At 29.3% G+C, this 24215-nt stretch overlaps 2 protein-coding genes across 4 annotated transcripts in view; one reads left to right on the top strand and one right to left on the bottom strand.

Moving 5' to 3' along the window:
- The window catches only part of LOC126740010 (uncharacterized), a 160514-nt gene that overhangs the window by 52268 nt on the left and 84031 nt on the right, over positions 1–24215 (top strand). The window lies entirely within an intron of this gene.
- Positions 7837–13579, bottom strand: LOC126739802 (putative nuclease HARBI1). Its single transcript, XM_050445620.1, has 2 exons — positions 13552–13579; positions 7837–8648 (listed from the first exon to the last, which is right to left on the bottom strand). Exons 1-2 carry the CDS (start codon positions 13577–13579, stop codon positions 7837–7839), a joined length of 840 nt encoding a protein of 279 aa, XP_050301577.1.

Genomic DNA, 24215 nt, shown 5'->3' with positions numbered 1-24215 from the left:
GGTATTCTGGATAGCAAGGAATGCCAGTGATATTTGGAGAAAAACTACATTATCGGACAGTTCCCATCACTTGCATGCAAAATGAACTATTTCAAACCAGAGTACCTCATTGGTTTTTCCAAGACTAGTCTCTGATAACCCTTGATAACCCTTGTGGGAGACTTATAGAGCCTTAGTTGAATTCACAAGTCGGAACAGGAATGTTTAAGTTTTCCTAAATGCATCATATTTTATATTCATGCAAAGAACTTGAGCTCATCAGGTTAGACAGCCTTTGGAACTTATGCTTTTTTGCTTTGATTTTGAATTTTGAAATCTAAACTAGAAAATATTTCTTTACAATAATTAATATTCATCAATCACAAATTCACACAGTATAATGTGAATGTTTCAGTATTAAGTATTAAAAGATTTAAAAGATTATTCCCCAAATGTTACTAAAATTTTTAATTTAATTTTGCTAGACGGTATTAATCTTTTTTTTACAAGTTCTACGAGATCAGGGTAAGGGCCCTAAATTAGTTTAGTAGTTATCCACATACCAAAAAAGCATCACAGATTTCAAAACTTTAATATAAGCTTTGTTTAATAAAATTTTTCATTTATTTGCAAAACATGTAGTTATAAATTAGTTTTATTTACATTTTATACTTCTCAACTAATAACGACTCCAAAATTTACTCCGGTAATAAGTTAAACTGCTTATTCAAGCATTCAAATCATCACCTCTTTCAAAACATCACGACCAACTTAAAAATTCATCTCACGTCCGAGTTTAGTTTCAAACGAAGTCCCGAAAAATCGTCTGGCCATAATTTCATGGTAATGAGTTGTCGCGATCATCATTTCGCATTATTTATCCCCGATGGTCAATTCGGCATCTTCGATTCTTCACTTGCATTCTTCGAATGCACGCGCGGACCATTGTTTCCTTCAAGGCCATTTCGCGAATTAATTCAATTGCTCTGCGTGAAAATACGCCGCCGCCGCCTTTGAATTGAATTTTCAATTGTGTGCTTTTTTTTACTTGGCTATGTGACGATTCTAGAATGTCAAATGTGTTTTGGTTTTGATTCTTTTGTATTCTTTTTTGTTGTTTTTATGTAAATTGCTTGAGTTAGACGTGTGCTCAATAGGTAATTGAAATTTCAGTACGTTGTATTTTAAATCATTTTCAGATATTTATGTTCAGACAGCATTAAGTAAGATTTTGATGATAGTCGTCTTTCTTCTCCTTTGACTAAAAATGATCAATAATAGCAGTCTTGATAAATTTTTGATATTATTTCGCTACTGCCTTTTTAAATACATTTTCAATTTTAAAGTGATCAGCGATTTATCTAAATTACAAATAAATAAACACAGCAGATGCCCGCCTTTGAGATTCAACATTTCCCATTTTCTTGGTGTTTAATTTTCAAATTTGCAAAAATATTTTGCCTTTAAACCCCAAAATTGGATGATCTTAAATAAATTGGTTATATAACTTCTATCTGCCTAGAAGAAGTGTTACTTATTCCATGGCTTTCTTTTTGATAAATCATCAAAAATGTAGTTTAATGTCTAATTTCAGACTACAATACCTCCTTTGCATAGAAATGTTTAAGCGGTGCGTACTACCTATTCTGACATGTGGTGCGCAGACCCTAACAGTAACGAAGAAAATAGGGAACAAGATAAGAACTACTGAATTAGGAGCCGTAACGATCATTTGGACCCTTAAGTTATTAATAATATAAAGAGGGTCATCTAGCAAGACGGAAATTATTAAATTGGAACTATCCTAGCTCTGATATTTCTCTACTTACAGTCTCTATTTATTAATTACTTAGTAACTGAAGTTAATATACATTACATAATATATAAATAAGCTGAAATATAGGGATTTTTAAGTTTGAGTAAGATTTTTAAATTCTGGTGCTCTTCACGATGCTCTTCATATCATGATTGAAAATGAATGACAATTTTTCTATTAATGCTGGTAAAATCAGAGCTATTTTCTTCTGGATATTTTTTTAGCTATAACTAGTTAATGTTTTTTAAAACGATTCTATAATTTCCCTTTGACGTATGCATTTTAGATTTTATTTTTAGATAAATATTTTAGACAAGATAGGAAGATTTTTAGATAAAAACTACTCAAAGAACAATGTTAGAGTTATCTGAGAGCAGAGACCTTTCTGGATGATGACTTAAGACCTATCGACACTAACTAGATGCAGATTGTTCAGGATAGGGAGTTATGGAAGCAAACAAGGGAGACCTATGTCGAGCAGTGATCTTTAGGCTGCTGGTTGATGATGATAATAATGAATCACGCTGTTATCGAATTTCATCTTGTATCTATACAATGAAAAGAGTTATATTTTTTACCTTTATTATCATCATAACCAAAACTATCACCATCATCATTACTAATAATTCGTCATGTATATATATTTCACAAGTCTAAAATGCGTCTATATATTCTTGTGGTATTAAACTGAAAAATTACTTTTTCCGAATTTTCAAAGTGCTCTCATTCCTTCAGTTCCGCTCGAATCCCATTTTAACTCGGTGTTTTTGGGATGTATGTGATGGGAGCAAGCACTGGTATAGTTCCTTTAATTTCGAAAAAAAATCAATTTTTGGTGAAAAAATTCGATACGTATATACGGTATACCCAAAAAATGAAAAATTCCAAATTTTGGAGGTCGATATCTCGGCTTCTATGGCTACTATCGGGATTTTTTTTTTTAATTTTAGTTTCGTTATTCTGAGTTCAACGAGACCATCCGCGAGGTCGAAGCTTGTATATTAGCTGAGATATCGCATTTTTGGAGCCCATTTTTGGCCTCAAAAACGAGGTCGAAAAATGACTTTTTCCACATTTTCAATCCTGTGCTCTCATTCCCTTGGTTGTGCTCGAATCCCTTTATAACTGTGATGTATGTGATGGAAGCCAGCCACTGGCATAGTTAATTAAATTTCGAAAAAAAAACAATTTTTGGTAAAGATTCGATACGGGCGGTATACCCGAAAAATGAAAAATCTCAAATTTTGGAGCTCGATATCTCGGCTTTTATAAGCACAACAAAAATCAAGTTGTGATTCCCCAACATAGATTAACCTTAACTGAAAGAAATTTTAAAATATTATCTATTTATCAAACTTTTTAATTGCCTATCAGATGACATAAAAACTCAACCCTCTAATAAATTTAAACGCACAATATAAAAAATCTTGGTTTGCATAAGTTCATATAACATTCAGGAATTCTTGGAGTTTGACTGGGGTACATGGCCTGCAAACTAATGCCTAGCCTAGTCGAGCTACTGTTAATTGTATTTATTCCTATTTTGTACTTATTATGTTTGATGTTTTGTACGAAAAATTTATAAGTTATTAATATTTACAATATTTTATCGCTATTTTACTAATCACAATATTTAGTAATCGAATTATTACTTAACATTTCATAATTAGTGTTGTGTGTTAGATAACTACCTAACAAAGTATTTGCTTAGCTATTGGTATAACGATGCTTAAATTTAGACTGTATAGTATTTTTTGCAAATAAATATTAATTTATTCATATTTGTTTCGAGAACAAGTCCATTGAGCTCAAAGAGACGACTGCAACAATATTAAGATAATCAAAATACAAAGTCAATCTATATTCAGTAGTCATAATCAGATTAATTAAAACAGACTACAAAACTAAATACAAAAGAACAAGGATTTCTCCTTTCATAACATTTTAACATATGACACCCATTTGTTTCTAGGATTTGTTTTGTTTGTATATTTTAATTTAACCATTGTCATTAGTGATGAATTATTATATGTTAAGATCATTAAATTTTTGTGGTTATTGTGTTTATTATTTTAATATTAAAAGTTCTTTCGAAAGGCTTCTTATTCCCACCAGGTCATGTAAACGGTAAATTAATAAAGTTAAGATACAAATTTAATTTTTTGAAAATAAAATCTGTACATACTCAAAGAAGCAAAAACCTTATTTTACACTGGGAGTATTAAAAGTATTCATTTGACAATAATCAACACTTTGAAATACCTTTTTATATTAAAATTCTCGAATTTTTATTACCGAGGGAAACTTTTTTTGCTCATATATTATTTTCAATACTTTCGATTTCGGATTAAATTTTAAGTAGCGACGCTAATTTTTTTTTTACAATTTTTCTCGTTACTTTGGGAATTATTTATTAATACATTTTAATAAAAAGTTTAATCTTAATGATGAAAAGTTTTTCAGAATATAGCACTTTTTTAGTACTTTTGAAAACTTTATTAGAAAAGTGGAAAGCGCTGAAAGGATTAAGATAAAATTGATCCAGTTTAGTTTTGAAACATATATTCACAAAATTTTGCAAGTGACTTATTTGAAACATAAAAGCATTTAAAAGAAATTTAATTGAAGAATACTGTCTTAGCATCTCATATGAGAAATGGGGCTTATACTCTTATTATCATAGTGCTTATTATAGATAATAAAAGCAGGTTTATTTGTTTTTTGGATATGAAGGAATATTCTCATTTGACAACCCTCATCAATGACAAATATGTAAATCAACATCAACATATAAAGTTAATTTCGAAAAATACTGTTCATTAGAGCTTTTATCTCACCGGTTTATTGCCATACAATGACAAGAAATTAATTAATGAACCGATGAACGTGAATTTCCCAAATCATGATCGAACATTTCCATATTTCCTTGAGCCCCCAGTGGAAAATTATATTTAAATTTCCAACGATCGGTCGGTGGCATTCCAATGCGAGGCCAAACTGAATGAACACTTTTCATTATTGATCTCAAAGCCGGTGTTAATGGTGTTCTGTCGTATCGGGCCGCTAGATAGGGCCTTTAATGATGGAGTGCACCGAGTCACGATATAGTATACTATAGCAGACTAGATTTTATCGGGACTGCTTCTGCAATTACCTTCGCTATAGCGCCTGTGAGCTATTTGTTCCTATCGTTTAAAGTGGAATAATAAATATAAGATGAAAAAGAAAGAAATCTGTCAGGATGAGCGAATTTATACATAGAAATGACAAAAAATGTTGCAGTTGAAATTTGACCGTTTTGCATCCAGCCCTGCTTGATTAAAAAATAAAATTTAGCATATTTTTTTTAAAATCAAGCATGCCTTGATACGAGCATTTTTTAAATTTTATGAGAAGGTAAAGTAGTATTTGTAGGCAAGATATAAAAAAAGTTTATAAGAAAAAGTTGTTTAAAATGCGAAATTATGCCCGAATACCGAATTTCATAACCATACCGAATTTTATAACCATACTTTGATTTTTACGTTTTTTGTACCAATTAATTTTTTTTTTCATATTTAATTATTAGAGAAAAACTAACTAATTTATTTATCTAATAGATAAATTACTGATCTAAGGGTTACAAACCATCCTTAAAAATATGTTTGTAATAAAATGTACATTGTACGTCAAATTTAACAAGAAAATTTATTTTATTTACTTATTCAATGTAGCTACCTCCATTATCGAAACATTTTTCAATATCTTTCCTAAACATTTTAAAAGAATTCCTAATTTCTTCAATGGAAATTGAATTACAAGCATCTCTAATTCTTTGTTTTAGTAATTCTCTGTCATTTGCTAATGGCTCGGAATAAACAATTTGCTTGAGCCGGCCCGATAAATAGGAATCAGAAATGGTTAAATCAGGTGACCTTGGGGGCCACTCAATTGAGCCGCGTCTTCCAATCCATTGATTCGGAAAAGTTCTATTCAACCATTCTGCTACTGGAATAGTGGAGTGCGCTGGACAGCCTTCGTGTTGAAAATAAAGATTTATTCTTTGATCAACTGGTAAAGGTTCTAAGTATTATTCAAAAAATCTTTCCAAAATTTGAAGATACGTTTCCTGATTAAGAGATCCTTCAATAAAGTGTGGTCCAATAATACCTAAATGGTAAGATATGGCGCGCCATACGTTGACTTTTTGAAAATATTGCCTCTTGCCATGGATTACAAAGTTTGGCGTTTCATTGGACCAAAACCGACAATTTTGAGATGAAATTACACCATTTGTCGTGAAAGAAGATTCGTTCGAGAATATTATTTTTTTATGAAAATCCTTTTTCTCTAAAATCTTATCGCCTAACCAAGTTCAGATTTGATTATGTTCTGCATCGCCGACCTAGCTCTCAATGACATCCGAGGATTCTCAGCAATTGACTCCAAAGCAAGGATTGTAGCAGCAAAGTATATAGATTTCAATTTTGTTAGACTGTGGTAGCAGCATCGTTGTCGTCGTATCTCTTTTTCTGCTTTTTTTTCATCTCAACACTACCCGTGGCCTCAAAAAATTTAATTAGTCGTCTCGCAGAAGATATTGTTACTTCGACTTGCGCATATTTTTCACGAAAAAGATTCAAAACGCACTTTAACGACATGCTATTTCCACTACCATACGATTGCAGAATGAAAATTTTCTTCTCCAAATTTAACATTTTTCTTTAAATTCTGATAATATTATTAATAACTTATAGAAACTTTACAATAAGATAATGACATATGTACGTTTTTTGTGCATAACTTTGATAATGACAATGGGTGGAATGCATAAAAAGTAGTAGATGCTAATGCTTCGCTAAAAAGTATTTACTTTGTAGCATTTGCTTTTACATAAAAGTATCTACTTCGCCTATGAAGTAAATACTACACTGTACGGCCCAACAGAAGTACCTAATACTTAAGAGAAAAGTATCTACTAGTGTCGCAGTAAGCGCATGTCAAAGTTCTCAAAATTGACAAGACACTTGTCAAAACTCGTTTTTCTATCAGTGTGTCTATTAGTATTAAGTGTGTTCGTATAATTCGGTTCAGATTCAGACTTTTTACAAGTTCAGTGATTATAATACTGGTTTAACTATGAGTGATTCTTCAGATTCCGATGCAACAAAAGAGCTAGGACAAGATAAAAACGAACAAGTATTATTTGTTACTCTACTTGAAAGTTATCAAATTTTATTTGATAAAAAGATGACACCAAAAATTAAAAACGAAAAAGAAGATCCACTAAAAAAATTAACAACTGGTTTTAATAAAATAATGGGAAAAAACCTAGACACAAAGCAAATTTTGAAAAAGTTCAATAACATGAAAACAAAAGTTAAGAAAATAGTTGACTTGAAAAAAACTGGAAATAAAAGAATTGTACTGACGGAATGGCAAAAAAAATTCTACGACTTATGGAATGCAGGAGAAAACCCAGTTCTACACAGAGTACCAGGTGCATGTCAGGCCGGTGTAAGCAATGAGATTGATGTTTCCTTTCAAAACAGTGAAGATGACTTCCTAAGTTCTAAATCTGGCTCCAAACAAGTTAAAGTCATGACACCTAAAGGTTCTAAAGCAGGTGATAAGGAGGAGACACTTATTCAACTACAAAAGACCTGTCTACGAAAACAAATTGAAGCAGCCGAAGCCCAAATTTCTGCTTCTCGAGCTCAACAGTCTTTAGCCGAAGCTCAGGAACGGGCCGCGATTGCATTGGTAAATTTTGCCAAAGCTGGTGGGCAGTTAGTTGACCATTTAATTAGGCGGGACATGTTGGATTATTAACAGGAATATAAAATCTACGTATGAACCGATAATTTAAATATAATATGAGGTGTAGTATCCATTTATTTCTTTTATAGTTTGATATTTTGTTACAAACTTAAAATTGAAATAATTAGTTTATTTAGTTGTTACTTTTTTATACTTAGTTTATTATTGAACATTTCATAAGTTACCTATTTAGTATATAATTATCATAATAATAATAATAATAACTTAAATTATTAGGTATGTTAGTTATTATTACGAAATAAAAACTCAGCAACTTCATTTCTGCGCTGTGTACCTTGATTTCGAATTTGTGCTTGATTACCCTCTGGCATTAGTTTATTGGGATGCTGAACTTCCATCTCAATTCGATCAAAATCATGGTACGGATCTTGTAGATATTTAGCTATATTGTGAAGTACAAATGCACTCACAATATGTTCTGGAATGTTTTCAGTTTTTAGGCGAAAAGTATACTGGAGCATTGGAAAACGCCGTTTTAACTGACCAAAGCAGCGCTCTACGACACATCGTTCCTTTGCATGGATTAAATTATAATTTTCTTGAATTGGTGTAGTTGGATTTTTATATGGTGTCAATAACCACGGGACAACACTATATCCTTCATCACCTAATAAAGCTGCTTCGTGCAGATTATTATACATAATTCCATGCACTATGAAGTTTCGCCAAATTCGACTATCGTGTACGGAGCCTGGCCAAGATGCATCCACACTTGTAAACATTTCTCGGGTATTACAAGTAGCTTGAACATTTATTGAGCATACCCCTTTTCTGTTCACGTATTCATCACCGTGAATAGATGGTTTTGTTATTTTTACATGGGTACAGTCAATAACACCTATAACCCTGGGCATTCGCTCCCCACGTGCTCCCTCATTAATAACAACTCTAAGCAATTCGTTAGTGTTGGGGAACTTTATCCAATTGTTTCTTTTTGAATAAATTGCTTTAGATACCGAGGCTAAGATTCTGGAAACAGTGCTTTGATTGACGTCTAGATCAACACCAACTCCTTGCTGAAATCCAGGATCTCCTGTAAAAAAAGATATTTACATTTTTCAAATTACAAAGTTAATTTACTAGAAACACCTAAACTTCTCAAAAAAACCTCCATTTTCCGAGTCGGTGACAGGGCTCCACCTCTTGTTTTCACCGGTTCATTATCATCTTGGAGAAAATAATGTCCAAGCCACTCTACATTTTCTCTGTTAAATCTATAATACCAAAGCGTGATTAGATGATTGGGATAGAAAAATCTATTAAATTTATGGTAATAAATAATTTTCGATATAAATCGTCATTATTGTATTCTCTTCTTTGTTTGTATACTTTTTTACGATGCACATCCATAAAAACTGCCGTTTTTTACTAAAACACTTTGATTGCTGGGGCCAACTTCATTTAAGCTGTAGTAAATACTACGATAACTATAATTATAGTACATACTTCCAAAGCATAGCACCTTCTTCTATGTATCGCGTACATAGTAGTATATGCTACAGAGAGTACTAAATGCTTCATTAGTATAGTATAAACTTTAGAAATGTAGTACATACTTGAAGCATTAGCATATACTACTTATTATGCATTCCACCCAATGTTTTATAGTAGCTGCCACATTTAATTGAGAATGTTTACATTTTAAAAAGTTCGACAAAAATTCGTAAATGCAGCAAAAAAATAACCGAATATAATAAGCGGCTTGCATTCCACGAGCAAAAAGTTCCTACCGATCGTAAAAAGTAAAATATTTAATTGGTTTTTGTCAATTAATAAATAATTTAAACGTAAAAATCAAAGTAGGCCTAGGGTTATGAAATTCGGTATTCGGGGATAGTTTTGCATTCTAAACAACTTTTTTCTCGAAAAACTACTTTACCTACTCGTAAAATTTAAAAAATGACTACGAAATTTTTTGTCATTTTTACGTATAAATTCGCTCATCCTGGGACACACTGTATAGAAAGATTTTAAACCCTGTATATTCACTTTTTATTTTATTTATTTATAAACGGCAAAGCCCCTTACAGGTAATAATAATTAATAAGTTCCAACTAATGTTTACTAAAACTTGACACAAGAATTCGATATAAGATTTAAAAAGGTCAATGTTATGATGTTGGTTTGCTAGAGTGGTTGTTGTATTATTCTTAGTAAAGCATGAATATTGATTATTGAGGTAGCTCTCTAGGTCCAAATTTCCCATGTAGAATATTGTAAATAAAAAGTGATATTAAGTATATTTGTTTTTACAATGTCTGTTCAACTAGTTTGAACGCATCCAATTAGTACCCCATAGAAAGGAGACCATACACAGGAAGCATACTTCAGATGAGGATGGACCAGGTCACAGTAGTGTCTTTAAAGCGACAATATTTGTGAAATCCTAAGAGCACCTTCAACAAAACCAAGCATTTGGAAAGCCTTATTTAAGTGATGAGAAAACGGTAGGCTTGGATCAAAGATGACACCCAAATCTTTAAAAAGAGAAGTTTGTTCAAGGATATAGCGACCGATCATGTAGTCGAAATCAATAGTATTCTTAGAACATTGAAAGGCTAGAACTAATATTGCCGTAGAACTATGGGCAGTTTGTTTGCTTGCAACATCTCTGATGCAATAATATCAAATGCTCATGTAGAAATGGCAAGTAAAACACACTCTATAATATCATAAAAATTAAAATCACTTATTTGACAGGCACATGCTATTCCTTTCTAATAAAATATAAAGCATTTTTTAATAAAATATGATAAGATATTCTATAAAGAAGCCAATATTCAATGTTAAATGAATGTAGATAAAGTATATTAGAGAAAAAGGCAACAATATCGCAACGCCGCTTGATCGCATTGTTGATTCCACCCACACAAGTAATCTTTATCAGTGACGTCGCCAAAAAGTATTTACATGATAAAACTTTATTACTAATAGATTATGCCTTAAATTATAAACAATATTACCGGTTATGAACTTTTGATGCTTTTTTTTAACGTACTTTATTGGAGTAAAGGTACTTATCTAATAAAAAACCTTTTTAAAATAATATTTCAGATTCATTACCGTTCGTTTGTCTATATCAGTGCGATAATTTAAAAAAATTTTATGTCGCTGAAAATGGTAAAAAGCAGAAAAATTATAATAGTAGGATAAAATCCATTCGAAAAGAAAGAAAAAATAATAAAAATGAAAGGAAAAATAATTCAGGTCGAGAAGTGGAAGAATATGAGATTTTAAGGGTAAAAAACGGTTTGTCTCGATTCGAAAATTAAAAGTCGAAATAATGAAAAGATCTACAACTTTTATATTTACACTATTTTTACAAAAAAAAAATGTTCATGAAATTTAGTGAAAGCCTGCCATTTTACACACTGATTGTTTTATTTAAAATATTTCTTTTTTTACCCTATTTTGACCTAATAATGAATAAGCACCCTTAATTTCCAATCGAAAATTTCTTTGCCAAAATATCTGCTTTTTTAAAGACTTTCTAATAATATAAAAAATCTACATTACTATAGTAAATTTTCATATAGTAAGTTAATAATTTAGATAAGAGACAAAAAATTAATAGGTAAATAATCAGAATATAAAATAAGGTATTTATAAATAACAACATTAATGTATTTAATAATTTTTACTGAATAGCGTATTCAGTATTAAGTATCTAAATTCAATATTATAATTGATAGTAGGGATTTACATGTACAAACTTTTAATACTGCAAACATGAACGAAACTGATTTAACTTTGCAGTAATAAAAGTTTGGAGAAAAATTGACACAGGTTTAAAAAATCTCTAGATCCTCTCTTTAATAACCAGAATGACACTTACTCTTTTTTTACATAAAAATGTATACTTAGTAAGAGTCACTAGGAATAATCGCTCGTAAGACATAAAAAGATAAAAACACAAATAAAATTACCTCTCTATAAATAAAATCCTCTTAACATGATATTTAGCCCTACACTGTATATTAAAATATTTTTACTCTTATATGCATATAAAATACAAAAATAGCTGCAAACTAAATAAACGAGAAGTAAACCATTCGGCGATCCGTTGACAGCACAAAAATGTATTTTAAATCGATAGTTACCCAGGTTCGCTGAATAAAATAACTAGAGTGAGAAAACCAAAGCTATATTTAGCAGTATTTTTCACGGTTTTGCTTTGCTGTTTGTGATGAAGGTTTTGTCATTCATTGACACGAACTATATCGATTTTATTAATAAATTAAATTGGTTTTGCCACTCTCTATAGAATTGTGTAAATCTCCGATGAAATTTTACTCACGAGTTCCTTTCTTTAGTAAATACCTTTTATTGAAGGTTTATAAAAAATTCAAAGATTTTAAAAAAAGATGTGCTTTTATTTTTAAAATGTTGTTAAAAGTTTACGCTTATTCACGTTTACTTTTGTTTTTTTTACAGCGTGTGATACTATTGTTGTATAATAAATATATAAAAATTTAATCGCTAAACTTCTTTTGTAGGAACTCAGAAATAAAAGTTTGATTAAAATATGTTTAATTTCAAACTAATGTTTTTTATGAAAAATGAAATGTATTCATTTTAATAACACCTTATATAACATATTTCATTTTAATTATATAATTTTTATTATACAATATAGCTAGCATTTTTCCTTTTCATTAGGTGTGAATTAAAACAGTCGAAAATAGTCAAGTAATTTATTCACCCACCTCGCTACGGAAACACGATCATGCAGTACTACTAAAGATATTTATTTTTACTGTATTTACAACTATTTAAGTTTCGCGCCAATATGTCGAACTTTATTGAACTGACAACTACCGGCGATGCGGCTCCTTATATACTCGGCATAATGCTGTTGGGTCATTCCCAAAAGATGGTGTTTACAATATCGTTACTGTTATAATTTATAATTTAATTGATATAACTTAATTATTTTATATTAAATTTCAACTTTCATATTAACATTTTTATATAACTTGTTCGTTGTATATTTTCTTAACTAAAATTTGATTTTTTTTTTAAATATATACAAATTTTACCCATTTTTTGTTTAAGTTCCATACATACCTTTAATTAGAATTGAAAGTTTGTTTCAAAAAATTCGTGTTTCTTAAGCGATTTTATTTATTATATTTACTTTTTTATGTTATATCGGTTTATTTAAAGAGATATTTGCTTGTAATAAAAATTAATTTAAGTAAAAATTATTTAGAATTTAACGAATAATTTTAAGTTGCTTCCAGCAAATGTTATTATCGAACTTTTATAATTAGTTTTTTATTTTTATAAAAGTTTATTAAATAAAATCTCATACCTAATATTTTAAAATTTTTAACATTAATTTTCTCGTCATTTATTTAGTAAATGCTAAAATATTCGTTCTTATTTGTAATTTTTAGGTGCATCATTATATTATTACGTAATGCATTGAAACATATTTGGGCATTATTGGTAATAAAAAAAAATAATAATTTTTCTTATGTCTTTAAAGAAATTATTCGGTAAAATCTTATGATCCAAAATTTTGAAATATATTTGGCTTTATTTTTCTGAGAATTTATTTTTAAAATTTGAAAACAAAAGTTCAAAAATATAAAACTTAATTTTTGTTTTTGCTTACGAATTTATTACATAAAACTACAATAATTTAATAAATAAATACACAAAAAATATATGTTATAAAATTATAAATATTTTTTCTCAATTGTAAGGCCTTCAAAAACAATCATTTTATTATTAAAATTGATATTTACTGACTGTGAACATGACCATCGCTCAATATTGTCTAGCAGAAAATATAATTTTTGGAAAAAATATTATTGCCATCCGTATTGTTAAAAATGTGCAATATTTTTTAATTTTTTAGAGAATTTAATAGTTAAATCTTTTATTTGTTTTTATTTCTATATTATAACACTTTAAAACGCTTAAAATACCTGTCTTCTTTACTTTTACGTAAGTCATTCCTTATACTAACATGTCACTTATTGCTCACCATGGCAATAGCTCTATTAACAATCATTTGTAAATGTTTATTCACTTTTCGAGAATGTTTTCTAATAAAATCTGACTCACTGTCACTTCATTATCAAAAATCATTGACCCTTTTATCAATTTTCTAAAAATTTATTTATTAGGCCACCAAGATTTATAAATAGAAACGGATTCACGAAATATACGCGTACGTTCACAAAAAAGTATTTTATTTAATTTCTTTTTTAATAAAATTTAGAGGTTAACTTAAATGCAAAAAATAGATTTCGAAGTTTTCTGATATACTTAATAAACCTTATCTTGATAGATAATAAGATGTGATATAGTATTATGCTAGTAGTAATTCTAAAAACGTCATCAACATTACAGCAGTGCAATTTTGCAATTTTATTATGAAACTAATTTTCAATGAATTGGCTACAAAGCAATGCTATAGAAATACAAATTTTCTGGAACTTATATTATATCTTTACTCTAGACTAGATTAAATTGGGTTGGGTTTATCGAACTACAGGCGCATCTGGGTTTGACTGATTCACTTAATCAATTAATTAATTATTTTATCTTAGGCACAATTAAATATTGACCAATACTAGATTTTGCTTTTTCAGACAAATTCCTATATATACTGGCACACAAATGACAGATTGATGTGTTTTTTGGTGCATTATAAACATAATATGTTTTTTCTTTTAAATCACTGTTTTAATTAACAAACTTCCATGCGTTGTCGACGCGTCACATTAATTTTACACATCTATAGTTAAAAATAATTAAAGCCACTATAACAAACACATTTCATAAATATTCATATCTATTTTAATTTTTTTCCTCTCTGGGAAAACCCAACTGCCCACAGATGTATATAAAAAAACTGACAAAACAAACGTTTTAAGTAAATTATTACTGGTTTTAAGCGAAATAACCAGTTTTATCAAAATTTAATAAATTCCTATAAAAAGGCATTTTATTTATTTTATACATTCCCTTTTAGCAGAAATTTATTAAAAATGATTAGGTATTTATCGAATATTAATAATTGGACCAATTAAAAGGTTATGATCCCGTAAATGTTAACAACCCTCTTTTGCCAATGTTTAGACACGTGGCCATAATTATGATGACGAGTTATAAATCAATACACCACTCGCTTCATTTAGTTCTATAGGAGATTTATCACAGTTAAGCAATAAATTAGATTTGTAGAAGTACAACTTTTGTATAAATAGTAATTCAAAAGTTGATAAATTATTCTTCACAATATTTAGAGATAAATTTTGCTTATAAATATCTGAAGTTAGGTTTTTGTTATTAGATTTACTCAAGGATAAAAAAACTTTAAATGGAACTAGACTTTAAGCCTTATAATATAACTAACGGTGTTACCTACTCTTAGTTCATTTATATATTTTCTAAATAACTTTCCTACAGATTATAGACTATACAGGGTGTCCCGAAATTACATCGCAATATTTTACCAGCCGCATCTTTGTCTAAAAATAAGACAAAAAGTCCATATACAGTATGGTTCAAAAGTGCATCGTTTTTAAGTTACAGGGTGTTTTATCAATCATGTTAACGATAGTTTTTTTTTAATATATCCGGAACGCCTAGTTGTAATCTTTTGAAATGTTCAACATTTACTATTGGTTTTATTAAAAACTGATATTGCAACCATTTTTGCCAAAATGTAAACAGGGTCATGAAAAATAAGTGGTCGGTAAAGTTTAAATTGTTAAAACTTTTTTTCTAGCCACTCCGTGATAATTTTGGTATTAGAATTGAAAAGAACAAACATTTTTACATAAAAAAGGTGCTCTTGTCTAATTTCGATAGGAGCTTCCGTTTTCGAAAAAATCAATTATTAATAAATCATGAATTGGTATTTCAAAAAGTAACTACAAATAACATCTTGTAAAATAATAGTTGGCTGTGTTTGTTGACAATTAGTTTGTTTGTTAAATTTTGTTTAACGTTTTGTTGACATTTCAGATTTTTTTTATTTGCTTTGGCAAAGTAAATTACTTTTTTGTGTTTCATTTTTCAAAAATTATAGATAGATTTACAAATCAAGAGTTAGCTAACATGCATTTTGTTTATGGTTTGTGTAATGGCAGTTCTTTAGCGGCTGTCCGTGAGTATCGCCGAAGATTTCCCCTAAGATATGTTCCAGATCGTCAAGTTTTTATAAACACTCACCGAAATTTATGCAATAACGGAAGTTTTCAAAGAGCTCGTGGACAAGGCAGACCACAAGAAGATTATAATTTAGAAAATGTTTTAAATTTTTTTGAAGAAAATCCGGGGGCAAGTATAAGAAATGTGTCAAGAGCCGCACATATCCCTCGCTCTATAGTAAGTAATTAAAAAAAATACTTATTGTTACGATAGTAATTTAATTTTTATTAGATTGGAAGAATGCTATGATCACAAGGGTTACATCCGTTTCATTACCAGCGGGTCCAAGATTTAGAGCCAGACGATTTTCCGTTGAGGATCCAATTTTGCCAATGGGTAATTAATAATCCAAACTTAATTCCTTCCATTTTATGGACGGACGAAGCCACTTTCACACAAAATGGTTCATTTAACATGCATAATATGCATTTTTGGGCAGATCAAAATCCAAGAGCCATAAGGCGTAGTAATTTTCAAAGAAGGTTTTCAGTAAATTTGTGGGCGGGATTAATCGGGAACCAACTTATTGGCCCGATAGAATTACCCAATCCGCTAACTTCGGAGAATTATCTTCATATGCTGGAAAATAATCTTGTGGAGCTGGAAGAAGTTCCTCTTATCTTACGCCAAAACATGATTTTTCAACAAGACAGGGGCGCCTGCTCATTTAAGTCGCAATGTGCGTGAGTGGATGAATAACCATTTTCCTGAACGTTGGATTGGTCGAGGTGGTCCTATAAGTTGGCCTCCTCGATCTCCAGATCTAACTTCGTTAGATTATTATTTATGGGGACATTTAAATGAGTTGGTATATGTCGTAGAGATAAATACCCGTGAACAACTGATGCAAAGGATTAATTGGGCTGTTAATGAAATAAAGAGAAATCCATTTTTTGTTTTAAGGACTCGCGCAATAACGCGTAGGACAAGATTGTGTCTTCAGCAAAATGGAAACTACTTTGAAGATTTGTTGAAATTTGTGCTTTTTTTGTTTGGTGTTTTTATATTTTTTTTACGTAATAAATTAATTTTTTTACCTATTCGTTTTTTTTACCTATTCAATTACATTAAAAAAAAACAATTGAACTCGAAAAACAATTTTTGATCTTAAATATTTGGGGGGATTATTAATGGTGAAATTATAGGACCATTTGAGTTGCCGCAAAATCTCAATGATGAATATTATCTCCATTTTTTGCAAAATATTCTCCCCATTTTTTTGGAAAATGTTCCTTTAAACATTCGCAGAAATATGTGGCTGCAACACGACGGATGTCCTGCGCACTACAGTGTGCAAGTTAGAAATTTTTTAAATGAATCCTACCCTAACCGATGGATCGGACGTCTAGGACCTATACTGTGGCCCCCACGGTCACCTGACCTAAATCCTCTTGATTTTTTTTACTGGGGATGCCTCAAAGAAATTGTATACAGGAGACCCATACAAAACATTGAAAATCTGCGCGAGCGCATCCAAACTGCTGCTCAAGAGATAAATAGAGCTGGCCACGCTCAACGGATTAAGCGATCCTTTATAAGAAGGTGTAGGGCGTGTATAGCAGGAGGTGGCCATTTTGAACACCTTTTGTAAAATTGCTAATTTGCATCGAAAAAAAAAACTATTTTTTTTTCACAAAATAGTTCTTTCGGCATTAAAACAACCATTTTTTTTTTGAGGTTAACAAAAAATTCAAAACGTTTTTGTCTTTAATACGGCATGAAATAAATAAGTTTTTACGCTAATGGGCACCAAGATTCTATTATTATTTTATTGCGTCATAAGACTTCAAACTTTTTGAAAAGAAAAAAAAATCCGATATTGCAATTTCAAAAATTTTTCCTGTGAAAAATATTTCCATAACTGAAAAATTTTAACACGCATCCTAAAGCGCATCTATCGGCAAATAATATCCAACCGAAGAAATTGTGATTTTTTTTTATTTAGTGATACACCATAAAAACACTGATTACAGGTTTCTTAAAATTTCGTAAAAATCAAAATATGTCGAAAACCGTAACACTTTCGTTAGAGCTATGTTGGATTATTCTGATTGGAAATAGTCCAATCTATTTTTTTTTGACCACTATTTACGGGACACCCTGTATATAGACTAAACTATATTGCTTACAGTTAATGCGACGATTGAAAAATAGAAAATATTCCGTTTTCCTATGGATTTTATGCATTATTCGTTTTAAAATGTAATCAAACAAAATATTCTTTTTAATTTTAGAAATAATTATTTACTTCTTAGGCATTCGTTAAAAACATGTGTAATATTTGAAAATATAACCGATACTTCGTTATCAATTTTGTTAAATGTGATCGGTAAATAAAGAAAATAAAGATTTTTGCTTTCTGGCAATTTATTCATCATTTGTTAAAATAAAATATATTTAAAACATTCATTTATCTTAAACAATTTTAAGTTATTAATTAAATCACTACAATCCTTTGCGACATATTGGCAACAACTAATAATTAATACATTATCAAAAGTTAATTTTTTTTTGTTAAAGTTACATTATTAAAATTACTTTTACTAAATTTATTCAATAAATGCACTCTTTATTATTCAACCCTTTTTTCAAAAATAAGTTATTTTTTCATCGATTATTTGTATATGTTTTTTTATGTTTCTGCGACTTTATTAGCTAAATATACTTAAAAATTACTGGACGTAACCACAATTTATTATTTATTAAAAATAAAGAATTTATTAGTTAAAGTTACAAACCCAAAATCTTTAAAATAACAATTAATTCCAGGCAATTTATTTAGTAAATGGGTACTTAGTTTAACCATTATTTTATTATCGAAAATTTTTAATTGGTTTTTTGTGTAAACATTCATTTGTTAAATTTTGTAATTTCTAAAAATGTATTCATTACGGTCACATGTAATTTTTTTTTCTGAGAATTTGTTAGGTAAAGTCCCACAGGCAAGTTTTGTATCAGGAAATGTATTCATTATATGCTTAGTTTTTACTTAATTAAAAGGATACTATAGAGCACTATTTGAATGTTTTTTAAAATATTTTATATTTAAAAATATTTCGGTATACACAATTTATTAAAAACTACTCATGGTGGTCATCATGCGTAGTTTATCAATAAAAATTTATGTTTTTTTTATTTTTAAGAATTTGTTCGTTAAACTAAATAATCAAAATTATTAAATGAATAATTCTTTTAAGAAAATTTATTCATTAAATGGATACATATTTCCTAATTAAAATTCTCTTTAAAGATGTCTTTTACAATTTTTTTAGGTTGGCTTTTTTTAATTTATTCTAAGAATTTATTCGTTAGAGTTGTTAAAAAAGTGCTCAAATCTGTAAAATAATAATTATTTTCAGTTTAATAAATTATTCAATAAATAGATATTTAATTAGGGTCCTTTATTTTCTCTGAACATTTATTCGTCAAATTTTGAATATATAATTTCCTAAAAAAAATATTCATTCAGAAATTAATGATCATGATTATCATCAAAATGTTCTAGTTATTTATTTCATATTTTCTACAATTTATTCATTACTTGGCTTTTGTTTTTTACAAGATTTTGTATAAGAAAATTGACTAGATATATATACAGAAGTACTATTTAGGATTTTTTTGGAAATGATTCAACCATTACTTTATTAATAATCTTTGTGATTTATTTGTTAAAGTTTCATTACAAAATTTTTAAAAAATAGAATAAAATATTATTGTTAAATATAATTTTAACAACAATTATTAATTTTTATCACTTGTTATATGCCTGAAAGGACTAATAATGCTTACCACTTTATTATTAAAAAATGTTGATTGATCATTTAATTTTTTTGGATATTATTCGTTCAAGTCAGATGACCAACATTTTGTTTGAAGCTTTTTTTTTATTACAGTTGACCTACCTAATTAAGCAGGCACTGTTTGAGATTTTCATATTTAAAAATATTTTAACCATCATTTTATGTTTTCCGTTCGCTTCTCTTCTCCTATACTTAACATACCAGAAGCCATTTATATATTAAAAAAATGCAAACCACACCCAACTAGATAATTTATTCTAAATCTGTTGTACCGCCATGACTACCATGGGAATTTCGGTACTCGTGATCAACTCTGAAAACAGTTTGCATATAAAAATGGTCAATTTGGTGGGGTTCGTGGGAGAAGCCCTTGAGCGCTGCCCATCGGCCACGTAAATGTGTGCAAAAATTCGATAAATATGCGGTTTTTGCCAAGGATAAACTGCTGCCAAATTAAGGCTTCACTGTGGTAGTGAATACCGTGATTAGTTAGTCACGGAACATTATATAACTTAATTGAGTGGCATTGTAGGCTGTTTAAAGTGGGTAGGACCGCATCTTGGAGGAGCATGTCTAATTTAAAATATTTTTTTTAGCAAAATAATTTCGTTATGATATTTACTTGAAGCCAAAGAGTTTCAAATGCTCCCAATCTGCATGTACTTCACTTAATGGAATGAGCTTAATGTGGCTCCCTGCAAAAATAGGCACTTTTAAATTAAAACTCATAAATCTCATTTATCTTAATTTGTGTAAGGCATAACTTAAGTGGATATGATTATCATTTATTTTAAAATGGTGCTCAGTTGTACAATATGCTTTATTTATTGTTTAGAATTTAAAATAATAATATTTGCTATTGATTTATCTAATATAGGAGCAAAAATAATGACTTTTATTAATCCAAATCCTAATCCTATCAAATGTCGCTGCTGGTTTTTCCAAATATAAAAGTTATTCTTGAAATCCTCATTTAGTTTGGAGCAAATTCGGTCTCTTGACTTTTTTATGTATGAGGTGCCGTTTACGAGTAAAAAAATAAAATATATATGGTTATGCATTAAGAAATCGCTTAAAGCTGATATAACAATAAAAAGCTCACCATAGTTTTGTAGCAATTTTCTAAGATTAAACAAATTGAATATATATACACCCAACTTTTATTTTTGGAATATTCTAATTTAAAGACGTACGACGACTGTAATTTTTTTATTGTGTGAAGCAAAGAGTGCCACGGAGAAAAAAACCATTGTAAGCTTTGAATATTGTTAATATTTGAAGGTTGTCAGTAATTTGTCACAGTGACAAGTAGGCGTATGATGATTAAACTTAATTTTAATTAGTTTTTTTTTAACAACTAAATGCAAGTTTCTCAATATACGGGAACGATTTAGAACTAATAGACTTGATACTAGACCGTGTGAACGGCAAAATAGAGCTAATATTCAGCAAAAAACGACCAATAACAGGATTCTTCGTGAATTTGATAAGAATTCAATAACAAGCAGTAGAATAGCAATTCGTTGATCATCGTTCATCAATGAAAATATTTAAAATCACACTCATTAAACCTACAGACCAAATAAAGTACACAAATTGTAGACCAGTTGCTTTAACTATAAGATTTAAAAAAATCTAAAATTATATAATCGTTAATTATAAATAATTATAATAGCTTCGCGGAGGAATGTTTAATTATACCATCATTTTGCAATTTGAATTTAAATAAAAAAAGGTTTTGCTTAGTCAAAAAATGGTCTTTATTGACTGATCTCGAGTATTCGATACAATTAACCACATACATCTAATAATTCTCTTAGAAAATATTGATTTTAGAGCAGAAAAAACTAATTCAGGTTAGCAATTTCAAGAATAGAACATAAATGGTCTAGTAGCAGTTAAATAACAAGCGAAGATCGCCTGTTGGGTTCAATATTTTTTAACTTATAATAACGTTACTAATTTTACTGAGTTATGCTGATGATACAGTACTACTTTTAAAAAACAATAGTTGGATGTCATTACAGGCGAAGTTAGAAGTATACTTGATAAATAAGAAAAATAATAGTAATTTCAATGACATTACTCTTTAGTTTTTCTTTCACTTAGTTCATGTAAGTTAAAAATTCTTTTCGAGCTTTAAAAAAGAATCATTGACACGCTTACAATTTCAATTCGTCCAAGGTATAAGAGAAGGTGAAGAGCAGCAAAGGATAATTTTGCCATTGGATTCTTCGTTTAACGTCCATAAATTTAATAATAATAATAATAATAATAATAATAATAATAATAATAATAATAATAATAATAATAATAATAATAATAATAAATTTATTAGCAATAAATAGCATTATAATCATAGTAACACATGCCCATAAATATATGTATATTTATTGTAAAGCACCTAGCTGAATGAACAGCTGTATGTGCCGATATAAATTTACATAAATCTATTATAACTTATTAGAGTGTATTCCAATAATACTAATTTTAATAAATTTCTAATTGTATCATTATGAAATAAAACTAAACCTACACCTATTCTATAGATAAACATCAAATTTCTTATTTTTTTTTCTTCAAAACAGATTTTGAAAAATTGTATAGTTGGTGACTATATAACATTTACAATTTTTCAAGAAAATTTTATTTTTTTCATTTCTCTAATATCTACTGGTAACAAGTTAAATATTTTAGGTCCAAGATATTTTAAAAATCGTTTATTGACATTTTTGTGATTTTGTGGAATCTTTTATGAGATTTTGATCTGGTATTTTGCTGATAGTCAATATAGTTTTTATTATTTTGTTTATTGGTATAGCAACATGATATTAGAATATATATTGATCTTACATTTAGAGTAGTGCAAATCATCCACTGTACATAACAAATGGGTTGGATAAGGCTTATTCTTTTTATAAATTATTCTTAAGATATATTTCTGTATGACGTTCAGTTGGGTTCAAGTGGTGTTATATATGGGGATGTCTCCCCATACCACAATGCCGTACTTATAAGTGACTTAACTAATGCCTTATATATTACTATCAATAACTTTTTAGATAATATTTCTCTCATAATGTAAAATTCATATATTAATTTCCTGGTGTTATTTTTTAGTTTGATTATTCCATTGACTTTCCCACTTCAAGTTTTTGTCAATTTTTATACCCAAATATTTTGTATTATTTACTTCCTTAATACCAGTTTCAAAATGGTACCGAGATATACGAATATCTAGGGCGATTTGCTGCCGAGGCAGAGACAGCTATATTATTATTAATTTATGATGGTCCAGCCAGTGTTTTATTTTTATTAATCCCCTCTGTGCCTTGTCTTTCACATTCTCCCAAGTCTCTCCCGAGAAAAGCACAACAGTATCATCAGCATAGGATATTTCAGCAGCATCAACATCCAGATCAGTCAAGGAATTTGGATAGCAGATAAATAATATGGGACCAAGAACTGTTCCTTATGGAACACTAATTTTTACGCACATTGGCTCCCTGAAAGTGTCTTAAATTTTCACTATTTGTTTGCAGTTTTTCACTATTTTTCACTATTTATTTAGCTTTGTTTAGCAGAATAGAGAGTTTTTAAATATCATATTATGGACCGGTAAATCATGTTTCACTCGTCGAGATGTAATAAACCTTAATAACCAGAATTAAATGGCCTACGAAAATCCACATACCATGCGGTCAAGGAATATTCAAGTAGAACTTAGCGTTAATGTTTGGCTTGGAATTTATAATAATTACCTGTTTGAACCCTATTTCTTTTCTGAATGAGTTAATGGTGATTTTTTTTTTAATTTCTTATGGCAGAATATGTTAATATGTAGGAAGATATTTCACTAGAATCAAGATTAGCGACTTGGTTTCAACTTGATGGTTGTCCAACCCACTATCATAGAAATGTTAGGTTAACATTTTTTCCAGAAAGATGGATCGGACATATATTGGCCTAGACTTCGTCATATGGGGATTTTTAGAAAGAAATCGTATATGCGACTCCTGTGAATTAAGCGGAGGAACTTAATGGCCGCATTTTCAAATGCTTGCGAAGAAATCAAAATATCGGATCTATTAGTCGTCGATTTGGATTATGTATTCATACTTCGAACATTTTCTTTAAATTCGTATTTGAGTGTAGCTTTTATGCACCTGTTATGTATTATGCACCATATTAAATTTTAGCGATTTTGTCATCTATAAGATTGTGTTGTATTTTTTACTCGAAAGCAATGCCTCGTTCGTTAAAAAGTACAAAAACCAAAATTATGACATTTAGTAAAAAAAAGCAAAGTTCCAGGGTCCAATTCAGCCAATAGACAAAAGGGGCCCTTTAATGGTAAGATACTCTGTAGATTGAAACTGAGTTTATTTCACTTTCTTCCTAAAAGCTACATACATTTCTGAAGAGAAATATACCACTATGTTAAGTGGCACATCAAAGGGTATAATGTACGAAAAAAATCTTTAGATGATAAACACGTTTACTTTCTAAATGTCAACTAGTATAGATGCTCGAAAGGTATTTGTAAACAAACATTTTAAAAATCTTTTTAGAACTACTGGGTGAAAAAGTTTTTACCAGGATATGAAAATTACCCTATATGTTATCCA

The sequence above is a fragment of the Anthonomus grandis genome, chromosome 8, assembly GCF_022605725.1.
Source record: "Anthonomus grandis grandis chromosome 8, icAntGran1.3, whole genome shotgun sequence".
Lineage (NCBI taxonomy): Eukaryota > Metazoa > Arthropoda > Insecta > Coleoptera > Curculionidae > Anthonomus > Anthonomus grandis.
The sequence above is the reverse complement of the archived record's forward strand: the minus strand, read 5'-3'. Positions and strand labels throughout refer to the sequence as shown.

Coding starts and splice junctions, on each gene's coding strand:
- LOC126739802 (XM_050445620.1), bottom strand. CDS start 13,579: ATGACTTACGTAAAAGTAAAGAAGACAG. Junction 8,649..13,551: donor CGTAAAAGTAAAGAAGACAG/GTATTTTAAGCG, acceptor CTTTTTTTACAG/GAGATCCTGGATTTCAGCAA.